This window comes from Pongo pygmaeus, chromosome 5 (assembly GCF_028885625.2).
Source record: "Pongo pygmaeus isolate AG05252 chromosome 5, NHGRI_mPonPyg2-v2.0_pri, whole genome shotgun sequence".
Lineage (NCBI taxonomy): Eukaryota > Metazoa > Chordata > Mammalia > Primates > Hominidae > Pongo > Pongo pygmaeus.
This window is the reverse complement of record NC_072378.2, coordinates 69080545-69093713: the sequence shown is the minus strand read 5'-3', so window position 1 is coordinate 69093713 and position 13169 is coordinate 69080545. Positions and strand designations below refer to the sequence as shown.

Below are 13169 nucleotides of genomic sequence, written 5' to 3'. Positions count from 1 at the left end.
TATTAATTTTAAGATTAATTTGGATGGCAGTTGGTATTTACAATCTTTACATGTGGGAACAGGTGACTTTCCATTTATTAAATTTGTGATATCCTGTGATTTATTTTTTTATATGGTTAACATAAATGTTTCTATTTGGCCTATTAAGGGTTTGTTTCTATTCCTTATTACTATTGGGAACATATTGTTTTTATTGTGCTTTGGATATCAAGGTTTTGCCTTTGTAGAAGTAAGTTTGGATTTTCTGCATTTTTTTTTATATTTTAGGCATTTATCAGCAAATTTATAGCTACTCATTGCTAGAGGTGTTTATGGGCAAAAAAAGGAGAAAAGAAAAGAAAAATGCTTAATTATCTTAAGAGAATTAAATATTGATGCCCTTTTTTAGGAGCATTCATAGGATGTTGACACTGACTTGAGCTCTTTAAGTGTTTATAAAACATTGACCTGGATTCTGAATTTTGCTTTATACTTAATAGCAGTGATAAGTCCTTTAGATTCTCCACATTTAATTTTTCACATGCACAGAATTTAGAGTATAGGCCAAAAGGCTTGACATTGTACCTTAGTTCTGACATAATAGGGTATAGATTTTTTTTTTTCTATTGGAAAAGATTAATTTGAATTATATTTTCTAAGCTTAGTAATTCGAACAACACTTGTGTGGGATGAATGCAAAGGAGATTAGACTGATTTTTCCTGTAGGTTTTAAAAAAATGTATAATATGCTCAAATATGTTCTTTTTGAAGTACTAATTAGGTTTGTTACTCTCTGCATAAAATTCATCACTGTTTTCCATTGCCCTTAGGACAAAGTCCAAAATACTCAGCATGACTCACAAGCCTCTGACATATATGTCCGTCTCTTCCCTCTCTCCACCTGCTTTCTCTTACCTTTCCAAAAGCTCAATTGAATCTATATTTAGCTTCTTGAAGTTTTTTTCAAACGTTCTGTGTATGTTCTTTACTCCCTTCTTTCCTTCCTACTATTTTCTCTGTTTTCCTGAGATCATTCTCCCTCCTTTCAGGTCTCAGTTTAGTCATTTTTGAGAAGCCATTCCTGATCTTCAGTCTGAGTTAGGTGCCTTTTGTCTTTGTGTTTTCCCAGAACTGTGTTGTCTTATCTCAGCATTTACATACTGAAATTTGTCTATTGTCTGTCTCTCACTTATTGAAGACATAGATTGTTTTTATTTGAGTGGATAGATTTTGGAAGTGATATTCAGTCATATTAAAACTTGACTCTTAATTGTTAGGCAAATGGATGTTTCATTAATATTTCTATTGTTTCCTTTTATCCTAGGACTGGGCTAATGCTAATGTCAGCAGACAGATTGAGGACACTGTATTATATGGTTACTATAGTAAGTATCTTTCAGTTTCTTTCCCTATTTGGACTGCTAACCAAAATATTGATACGGCTCCAATGAGTGGAGAACCCCAGGTTCTTCCTCTTGGGTCGAATTAGAAAAAAATGACATGGACACACGTGGAGTAGTTTTAAGGAGCAGGGAGTTTAATAGGCAAGAAAGAAGCGGGAAGAAAGAAATAAGAAGCTCTCCTGTACAGAGACAGAGGGAGGGGAGCTCCAAAGCCAAGAGAGGGAACCCCACCTTCCACAGATACCAGTCAGGTATATGAAGAGGCTGGAGGTGGCAGTGTTTGATTTGCATAGGGCTCAGGGGATTGGTTTGACCAGGCATGTCATCCATATAGCCTGCAAAAAAAAAAAAAAAAAGGACCCTCCCACCCTAGCCTTTTAATATGCAAATACAGGGTGCCATGATCTTCTACACAGGTGGGGATATGTGGGGACAGCCATGTCACCAGGAACATGTGGGGCAAGGGCAAGAAGAAGAGTGCGGGTTTGGGTGGACCCAGTTTCTAATGGCTTGCATTTGCATATCGAAGGTTGCCGGCCTGGCTCTAGAGCCAGGGAAGAAACTTTTCTGGAGATGCTTTAAAAGATGAAAACTTCCTAAGGACCCTTTTCCTCTCTATCTGCCTACAATAATTTCTTAATAACTCCTACAATATAAAGCTACATATAAACTTTTAATTTTGAAACCACATATGAGATTTCTGTTTTCTACAACAGGAATAAATATTCATTCTCAAAATCCTGAAACTTCTTGAAGCTACTTTGCTTCATTTAGATTCACTTTGTAACACTTCTTTGTAGCAGTTCAATCAAGTTACTTTAAATCTCACCTCTCCTTTTATCATTACCAATTTCCCACTCCTGTTTTCTTGATTTTAAATTTCAATTTTCTAAAAATTTTTTCTAAGTATTGCCATTAGTAGACTGCAGTCTCCGGGGAATTTGTACTATCAACTTTATTCTCCACAGAGTCATTTTAATCCCGGACTTATGGTTGCTTGGCTCCTCCTCCTTCCCTCCCTCAAACATCCTTCTCAGTATTAGATTATAAAAGCTTTATAATAATACAAAAGCTAAATGTTTCCAGAATTTTCTCTTTGAATAAACATGAAACTTGTGTTTTATTAAAAAAGTGTCATTGTTGAGTTAGGAGAGGGATGTCATTTTTTTCAGCAATAAAGATGCTGAATAAGATTTCAGTAGGCCATTAAATGGGAAACTGAAAAAAATCTACAAAAGTTTCTATGGATGGGATATGTTTTCGAGTTCCATTGAATTGTGTTTTTTTTTTTTTTTTTGAGACTGAGTCTTGCCCTGTTGCCAAGGCTGGAGTGCAGTGGCACAGTCTCGGCTCACTGCAGCCTCTGCCTCATGGGTTCAAGCGATTCTCCTGCCTCGGCCTCCCGAGTAGCTGGGATTACAGGCACACACCATCACGCCCAGCTAACTTTTGTATTTTCAGTAGAGACGGGGTTTCACCATGTTGGCCAGGCTGGTCTTTAACTCCTGACCTAGTGATCCGCCCATCCTGGCCTCCCGAAGTGCTGGGATTACAGGTGTGAGCCACCGTGCCCGTCCCCATTGAATTTTAATTCAGCTGCTTTGCTCCTTTGCCTTTATCCTAATCTAAAATCTGTAGGCCCTATGAAATTTTATTTCTTTCAGGTAGATTTTAGAATTTATGAAATTTCAAAATATAATTTATTATTTCTGATGAATATATTAAATATAATAAAATACAATTTTGACCTATTAAGTTAAAAGTTTTGAAATAGAGCTATATTAAGTAGAATGTTGCCTTTTTAGTATAAATAGAATATAAATACTTCTACACAAAGTTTTAGAGGGGGAGGTCTGTCACCTGTATGACACTAAAGTGTAGTGATTCTGTAGAACATATGATAAGCCAATTTATACGTTAATGAAGTCAAGGTCTGTGAACTGTATCTTATCGTTGAACCTAGAGGCCATTGGACTAATCCTTTGTAACTAAGTTCGCAAAAGACTTGTAAACTGGAATGTTAATTCATGCAGCCTTTTTCACTTTGTTCCATGGAGAGAATTAAGCCCACAGAAAAGAATTTTAGTAAGTATTTTTCTTAGTCCTCCCAAAGATAGTGTGTCCTCAATCCACTCAAGGATAATGTGCCCTTAGTATCATTTTAAATGCCTGGGTAATAAGTTAATCATTACGAACAGTAGATGTCTTGTAATGTCTTAATCATTACAAGCCTTAAGATGTCAAACTTAAGGCCTGATTTCTTATATAACTTAATTTATAGTGAGAAATATAATTGCTTTGAATAGGATAGTTGAGACACTGATCTAGGAAAAAAATTTGTTTAAAAAGCCAGATTATGAATTGAAAAATTTGTTTTCTGACCATGGAATCAAAACAAGAAAATTTAATTGGATAGTATGAATGGTTAGTGGTATAATATTAGTCATCTCCATCTCAGCTATGGCTAATAGGCCTTTGGCTCTGACCCAGAGGTGACCTACAGCTAGGACCCTGAAAGGATTCCACAGCTTTGAAGGTAGTTACTATCCTGAAGCTCAGCTGTTTCTTTTGAAATGCTAGATACTATCTAACTGCCCTAATAGGAAACATCTAATTTGTCTTCTCCTGGATTTTGAGGACTATACAGAGTTCAAATAGAAAACACAGTTTTTATCCATCTCTTCTGTCAGAGGCTAAGTTCGTCTAATCCTTCCTATTCCTCCTAATATATCAACATATTTTCATGATCTAACCTTGCCAGGCACTGTGTAAGACTTTTACATTCAAAATCTTATCTAGTTTTCATGAATGCCCTCTCTCCCTTTTTTTTTTTTGTATTTTCTACCTTTCACAGATGAAGAAATTGATGTGGAGAGATGTTGAAGATCACTTTGTCAGTAAATGGCATAGCCCAAAGTAGTTCTTATTTCCTCAGCTGTAGCTTCTTACTGTTAAGTGACCTGCCTTTTGATAAATAGTACTGGGGATGTTACTTATAAGAATAATTAGCAGCACTGAACTCCCAAGAGCAGCTTCAGAAATCATCTGGGGCCCTTTTTTTTTTTTTTTTTTTTTTTTTTTTTGCGACAGAGTCTTGCTGTGTTGCGCAGGCTGAAGTGCAGTGGTGCAGTCTCGGCTCACTGCAACCTCCGCCTCCTGGGTTCAAGCAATTCTCCTGCCTCACCCTCCCTACTAGCTGGGATTATAGGCACATGTCATCACACCCAGATAATTTTTTGTATTTTTAGTAGAGACAAAGTTTCACCATGTTGGCCAGGCTGGTCTCGAACTCCTGACCTCAGGTGATCCTCCTGCCTCAGCCTCCCAAAGTGCTGGGATTACAAATGTGAGCCACTCATTGTGCCTGGACCCCTTTTTTAATTTTTTTGAGACCGAGCCTCCCTCTGTTGTCCAGGCTGGAGTGTAGTGGCACAATTTCGGCTCACTGCAACCTTCACCTCCCAGGTTTAAGTGATTCTCTTGCCTCAGCCTTCCGAGTAGCTGGGATTACAAGTGTTCGCCACCATGCTCAGTTAATTTTTGTATTTTTAGTAGAGATGTGGTTTTGCCATGTTGGTCAGGCTAGTCTCGAACTCCTGACCTCAAGCGATCTGCCCGCCTCAAAGTGCTGGGATTACAGGCGTGAGCCACTGCGCCTGCCCACTGGGGACATTTTAAATAATACAGAATGGTAGATTGTATCCAGAGAGATTCTAATTTACTTTGTTGTGATAGGCAGCCTGTGAATCTATTACTAAAAAGTTAATGGTGCTGATTCTGATTTTAGCACAGCCAAGTTTAGAAACCAGTGGCCTAAGTGAGTGGCTTTTCTAAAGATGTCTCATGTGCATGTGCAATGAGATAAAGGTTTGAGGGATAAGGCGGCTAAGCATTGACTCCATGGGACCTACTTATGCTTTAATTGTCTTTTATGTTCGGGTTCCATGTGTGTTTTCAAAAGAAGAGCTTTCTGTTAACAGATCATGTGATAATCTCTTTTCTAGAATATTAAGATTAATGTTTAGATGCTTAATTCATGATAACTTTGAGTAAACTGTATACGTATTTTCCTTCATAGAGTTACTAATGCAGGGTTTTTTCTGTATGTGTCAAGTTTTCTTAGGTACCAGTTTAGGTGCTAGTTTAGATGCTAGTTAGTTTTTCATAGAAGACAAACTGATCAAAAAGGTTTAAACTCTTAAAACTCCTAAAGAAGTTTTAGTCATCTTCCTCAATGAAATTGTTTAGGAGTGTTAACTACTTTCAAACTACTGATTCAAATTTATAGTCTCACTGCTTTTTCATGCTCCATGACATTGAAATCTATTGGCCCATTTGCACTTTGAATGGATCTTTTGTCCATTTGTCAAATGCCAAATAAGGCAGTTGATATTATGCCTTATTCATTTGGAAACTATTTGTTCAGTGAATAATATAGGTCTTCTGAATGTTGACACATATCATTATACATTGAAGAAACCACATTTGTTAATATCGCCATTATTCTTATCAGAAAAGTATATATTGAGAAGCTGTAAAACTCAAAGATAGATTCAAGTTTTCCAACATTCTAATTTTCTCTTGAAAGCTTCAGTTTTATCATTGGTAACAAATACTGTCACTTATTTCATTTCATGTGACAGTCTCACTGTTCATTTTTGAGAAAGCCTGTCTAATAATCAAATCTGGATAACCATTGCTTATCTGTCAGTTGTTCTTTCAAGTAAAAATGATGTTCTTTGAAAAAAAAGTGGCTAGTGTAGCTCACAACTCAAAGAGTGCAGACAAAACTGAGATGTTGTGAGACACAAGTATAGCATGGTTTATGTGTATTTCCTGTCAGAATATTAAAAGGATATATATGCAAATGTGGACACTAGAATTTTTACTGCTTCAAAAGGGACTTTTGTGAATAAAAGGCTCAAATCTCCCTCCTCCCTGAAGAATACAATGACTGCTAGTATAATTTGAGTCTACTATCTTAATTCCTGTAAAGGGGCAGCAGTTTTATCCACTGTTGTTTTTGCACCATTAGTTTAACTGTAAACATGGTGGAAAGACACATAACATCTTAGTATCATTATGCAAATAGTTTTGATGTTGTGAATACCCTGAAAGGATCTCTGCAAATCCTAGGGTCTGGAAACCACATTTTTAAGGATCTTCTGTTATATTAATGGAATTTGGGGTGTTTTGTTCTGAGAAGCTGGCAGAAATCAGGCTGCCTGCTGCTTCTCCTTGTGAGCACTCCCCAGCTGTTGATTAGTTATTAATAATCCTCATTAACTGAAGCTACTTACAAAGCAGATTCAGTTTCCTGGAGCTTGTTGAAGTATGAGAGGGTAAAGTTGTTCATTTTCATCCTATTCCCTGCACACCTAAGGACTCTGTGATCGGGAGACTCCCTCATCTGGGAAGGTTATGCCCGCCCCAGAAACTTTAAGGATTCGTACCTTTTATTTCTTTTGAATGTTTTATTTAGTTCTTCATCTTTTCCTTCCCTCCTTTCTTCCTTCCTTCCTTCCTTCCATCTCACTGTATTTTGGGCAGGAGTGCGGTGGCATGATCATAGCTCACTGTAAACTTGAACTCCTTGGGCTCAAGCAGTGCTCCCACCTTGGCCTCTCAAAGTATTGGGATTACAGGCATAAGCCACCACACTCAGCCTACTCTTTTCTTTTATAAAACTGCCCTTGTGTGAGTTTTGAGTTCTGAGTTTTGTTTAATTTCGTATTTAGACCTGCTATGCAGGCTTAGCAGTGACTTCTGAGTTCTGTTTAATTTCATATTTAAGCCTGCTATGCAGTCCTTTTATCCCTTATGTTGTCTGTGTTTTAGCCTTTTATCTAAATTGTTTTTATTTCAAATTTATTTTTATCTTTATATTTGGCCTCTCCCTATTTCTACAACCCCTGCATGCATGCAAAAGTAAGAAGTGAGAAAAAACATTAAGTAAAAGGAAATTCATGTAAAAGAAATTAATGAAAGGCAGGGGGTAAATGAGTTAAAACTATCCCAAACCCTAAGCAGGAATTATTTGAGGCTATTTTTGTTCAGTTCTTCTGTAATTGGCCTATCAATTCCTCATGTTATTAGCCTGTTCTCCCACTGCTAATAAAGACATACCCAAGACTGGGTAATTTATAAAGAAAAAGAGGTTTAATGGACTCACAGTTCCACATGGCTGGGGAGGCTTCATAATCATGGTGGAAGGCGAAGAGGAGCAAAGTCACATCTAACATGGTGGCAGGCAAGAGCATGTGCAGGGGAACTCCCCTTTATGTAAAACCATCAGATCTCGTGAGACTTATTCACTGTCATGAGAATGGCATGGGAAATACCCGTCCCCATGATTCCCTTACTTTCCACCGGGTCCCTCCCATGACACATGGGGATTATTACAATTCAAGATGAGATTTAAGTGGGGACAGAGCCACTTAAATGGGGACAGAGCCAAACCATATCATCCACATAGACTTTCTTCTCTTGACACTGGTTTTCAGGCTATCATCTTGTGTGCAGATGTAAATTGAATCATGTAGTTCATAATGTTTTGTGTTTGGCTTCTTTAGTGTGTAACATATTTGAAACATCTATATTGATGCAGGCAACAGTACTCTGTTGATTCTTATTACTATATTAACATACCATAGTTTATCCATGCTAGTGTTGATGAAAAACGGGGTTGTTGACAATATTTGGTCTTTTCAAATGCAGCTGTTAAGAAGATATTATATATGTACATTTAAAAGATTTTTGCTGCATTGTTTTCCATTGTATGGATATTCATAGTCAAAAATCCCAGTTTATTAGGTGTTCAATAAAATTTTTTTTTGCTGTTAAACAATTTTGTAGTAAAAATAGGAGTGAGTCAAAGTGTACACATATTTAGATGAATTAAGTTATGGAACTAAGGGGGAATAAGATGGACCGGGAAGATTTTCAGTTCCAGTTTCTATGCCAGACTTTTAGAGCACCTAAGAGAGTTTTTTGGAAGTTTCTCTTAATTCCCTATTGATTAGGTGCTGATAATTTGTATCTGGAAACTTTTTTGTGTATTTTGAACTTAGGTTTATCTTAGTGTGTTTTGTGCTGTTAAAATGGAATACTCAAAACTTGGTAATTTGTAAGGAACAGAAATTTATTGGCTCGTAGTTCTGGAGGCTGGGAGATTCAAGATGAAGGAACTGGCATCTGATAAGGGCCTTCCTGCTGTCATCCCGTGGCAGAAGGGCAACAGAGGCACACACATCCTTTTATAATGAACCCACTCAGATGATAATGACATTAATCCACTCATGAACCGTCACCCTTGCTACCCAAACACCTTCCATTAGGCCCTACCTCCCAAAACTACCATATTGGCTAGTGATCATGAACTTTGAGGGACACATTCAAATCGCAGTAGGGTTTACAACTCCTAGAATCTAACTTGAGAAGAGTACGTGAGACCTTTGAAGTTGACTTCTTTGTGATTTCTCCACCTGTGAAATGGTGATAAAGTAGTACCTACTTCATAATGTTAGGAGTGTGAGACATGTGATTAGTGCTAAATAGGTGTTATTTACTGCTGTTTATTCAAATCAGATAAGAGAACAAGAGAAATTTTCTCTGTTAGTGCAATGATATAGGAAAGTTAATATTGAAAGAACTGACTAATTTCTCATCAAATTTCAATTTTCTTGACACTATTGTTTTGAAAACATCTCTAATAATATATTTCAGTGCTTTTCCAGACAAGATAGAAAGACTGAGACTAATTATGAGATTTGTTTGATTCAAAATCCTTTTTATAAAATCTTGTTTGATAAGATACAGTTGTGTCCTGTCTTCTGCCCCTTTTCCCCCTTTTTAAAAGAAAGTATTCTTAATTAAAGGTGATGTTTTCTAAGTGGTTTCTGTTAAGTTTGCTCAGGAGATTATCTAGATAATCTCTAGAGACCTAGTAGCCTAAGAATTTGTTTCCAGTTGGAAATACTAAGAAAGCAAGTGATCTTTTGGACTTATAACTAGTGTGACTTGTACTTTTTGTCTCTAAATGAACTGGTGATTTGTCACATTAATATCATAAACCTTCCTTCACACTCCAGATTTTGGAGACTGAGACATATGTTCTTGGTTTTTCTTCTTATGTTCTTGGTTGTGCCTTTTGAGTTTCCTTTGTTGGTTCGTTCTCTTTTTTCTGACCTTTTAAAATATTTGTATGTCCCAAGGGTTAATCCTTGAACCTGTTCTGTTTCAGTTAATCCTTTGGCGATTTTATACCATTGCTTCCTTCTAAATATCACCTATATGCCCAATTCCCCGTTTCGAATCTTTGTGTAGACCTCTCTGGAACTTCACAATCCTATGTCCAACCGTTATAGAACTCTCTACCAAAAAATCAAAGACATCTCAAATTTAACATTTCTAAAGCAACTGACCTTTAATCTGTCATACAGTAGGTTTTTTTCTTGTAGTGGATAGCAACAAGAAGGATAGAGTTTCTCAGGCTGAAAACCTTAGAGTCATCCTTGAATCTTTACTTTTTCATATTTTGTGTCAAATATGGCAGAAAATTCCCTTGTGCTTGATTTTCAAAATTTATCTAGAATCTGACCACTTCTCACTACCTTTTTTTTTCTGGCTATCATCCTGTCTAAGACACCATTGTCTCTTTTGGGGTTATCACAGGAGTCTGTCTTTTCTACCCTTGTTTTATTCACAATATAGCAGTCAGAGTGATTCTTTAAAAAATGACACTTCTGTTCTTTATCTGCTTAAAACCCTGAAGTAGCTTCCCATGTAATTCACAGGAAATGACAAAGTCATTACTGAAGCCTGCAGGGCCTTATGTGATCTGACATTCTTCCCCACCCCACAAACTTCTTTGTCCTCATCTACTATTTTGCTGTGCTAGGCAAACTCTCATGATGGCCCACAATGCTGTCCACCTCCTAATATTCATGCCCTTATGTAATTCCCTCCTTTTGAGTGTGTGCTGGACCTAGAAATTTACGTCTGCCAAAGAGAATGTGGCTAAAATGACGCTGATGGGATGTCACTTCTGAGATTAGGTAGAAGACTTTGTCTTGCTTGTACTCCTTGGCTTTTTCTCTTGCCTGCTTATATTAAGCAAGCTGCCAGTTTGTGTACTGCCTTATGGAGTTCCTGCCACATAGCAAGGAACTGATAGCGGCCTCCAGCCAACAGCTAGTGAGGAACTGAATCCTGCCAAAAACCCAGTGAGTGAACCTGGAAGCAGGTTCTTCCCCAGTCAAGCTCTGGGATAACTGCTGCATTGGCTAACATCTTGATTGCAGCCTTGGGAGAAATTATGAGCTTGGGGACCTAGCTAAACTGTGCTCATATTCTTGACTCATAGAATCTGTCAGTAAATGTTTTTTTAAACCACTAAGTTTTGAGTAGCCTCTTACATGGTAATAGATAACTAGTACATCTCTCCATCACTGTTATATTAATGTTGTTATTAATGTTCCTTGAACATTGCAGTTTCACTCCTACCTTAGACCCTTTGCTTTATGTTCCCTTTGCTTAGAATGCTTTTCTTCCAGTTATTTACTTGACTAATTTAGCTCCTTTAGCCTTTAAATCTTTGCTTACATGTTACCTGTGAATGAGGCCTACCTTCAATCTCTGGCTCATTTTATCCTAGTCTATTTTTTTTTCTTTACAGCCTTTAATTACATTCTGATGCATTATGTAATTTAGTTATGTTTATTGTTTGTATCCCCCTGCTAGAATTTATACTGTGCTAGGGCAGGAATCTTTATCTCTTTTGGTCCTTGATGTGTTTTAAGCACAAAGAACAGGTATTGGCACATAGTAGGTACTCAAATATTTGTGAAATTCATGAATTTTTTATTTTCTATGTAATTTAGGGAAACTCACTTGAATTTCTTACTTTGTTAATGAGAGAGAATAATGTGTACTTCCGTGTTGTTAAGATTGGGTGAGTGGGGTGGGATTTCAGCCATGGCCAAGTGTGAAAATTGGCAGATTCTCTCACCAGAAAACAAATATGAAGTTGGACAAAACTGAACAGAAAACAACAGCTTCAGTTCTTTAGCAATCAATGAAAGACATACAACAGTCTGAGAAGTGTTTATGCTTAAAAACTGCTAAGGGACAGTGGTAGTTTCTTGTATTTCAGCCTAGGGCTGTTATGTTTCCCTACCCCCAAATTCCAGCTTGCTTATTGCAGAAGATCTGCCAGGGCAGGGTAGGTCCAGGGAGGACCTACAGCTGTACTGCTGTATCAGAAGGGGACTCACTCAGTTGGGTGGTGCTCACTTCTAGTGCTCTTGTTTATGGAAGTGACAATCTTGGAGTCAGGTGAGTGGAGAGGACCCAGGATTCTACTAGCATGGGACTGTGGTCATAATTGGGACAAGCATATGTCTGGCTGAAGCTGCATACATGTGTATTGGAGACTGGAGAGGGCCCAACCTAGTCATGTACTCCTGGCTGCCCTAGAGGCTCTACACATGTGTGTAGGAGACCAGAAAGGAAAAGCCAGGGGCAATTGGCCTGAACTTTTAATACACTCTCCTACCAATATGCAGGTTCATTGGCAAGGGCTGGAAGTCTTATTGGCTTGAGTTGTTTGAGCAAAGTTTCTTTCTGGTTATTGTCTGATTATTAAGCTATGTAGACACAGGAGCAATCCCTAGGAAGCCAGACTTAAAAACAGTAATTTAAATAAATACATATATTTTTGAGTTGGGATAAAAATTAAAAAAAAAAAAACTAAAAAAATAGTTAAAAAAAATAGAGACATCAGCAGTTGCACACTGTATGGAAAACAGATTTTACAGACTTAACCCTGCCAAATAAGTGAACGAAGGAATTAAAGAGGCAACCTTCAGGAGCAAAAAACACAATACAGAGTTGCTACAACATATTGTCTAACATGTCCAGTTTCAATAAAATTATAAAATATGCAAAGAAATAGGAAAACATGAACAATGCTAAGGAAAACAGCATATAGTAGAAACAGTATTTCTAGATGTTAGATTTAGCAGACAAAGACTTCAAAGCAGCTATTGTAAATCAGTTTAAAGCAGCAAAGTAAGCTAAGAATGAAAATAAAGTGTGACAAATAGAGATGTTCAAAAAGGAGATAGAAATGATTTTAAAAATAACAAAATGAAAATTCTGAGATTGAAGAATATAGTAACTGATGTGAAAAATTTACTAGAGGGTCTTATCAGAGGTTTGACATGACAGAAGAAAGAAGCAGTGAATTTCAAAGGTAGATGATCTAATCTGAAGATCAGAGAGGAAAGATTAAAGAGAAATCAGTAGAGCCACAGAGATCTGTGGGTCAGCATCAAGTTTACCTATGTATGTGTGATGGGAATCTCAGAATGAAAAGAGAAAGAAGAGGGCAGGAAAAAAAGTTTGAAGAAATTGTGGCCAAAAAGCAATCTACCCATCTAAGAAGCTCAGTGAAGCCCAAGTAGGAAAAACAGAGATACAGACCTGGACAAATCATTGTTAAATTATTAAAAGCCAAAGACAAAAATTTAAAAGCAGCCAAAAAATCACATAGCAGCATCTTTTTGATTAGTGACTAACTTCTAATGTGAAATAGTGGACACCAGAGGGCACTAAAATGAAAAGGAAAAAAAAATAAAGATTTCTGTGTCCTCTAAAATCGTCTAAAAATGAAGGTGGAATAGGACATTCCAAGATAAAACCTGAGAAAATTCATTTCAAGAATCCCTTTCTGACAAGAATGCTAAAGGAAGTCTTTAAGGATGAAAAGAAATGACACTAGGCAGT

The 13169-nt window shown here is 37.1% G+C and overlaps 1 protein-coding gene across 1 annotated transcript in view; it reads left to right on the top strand.

Annotated features, from left to right (window-relative positions):
- LMBRD1 (LMBR1 domain containing 1) overlaps positions 1-13169 on the top strand; it is a 126985-nt gene that overhangs the window by 15251 nt on the left and 98565 nt on the right. Inside the window, exon 3 of the mRNA XM_054492349.2 lies at positions 1304-1364. Coding sequence (XP_054348324.1) covers positions 1304-1364 — 61 coding nt within the window. The remainder of the gene's footprint in view (positions 1-1303; positions 1365-13169) is intronic.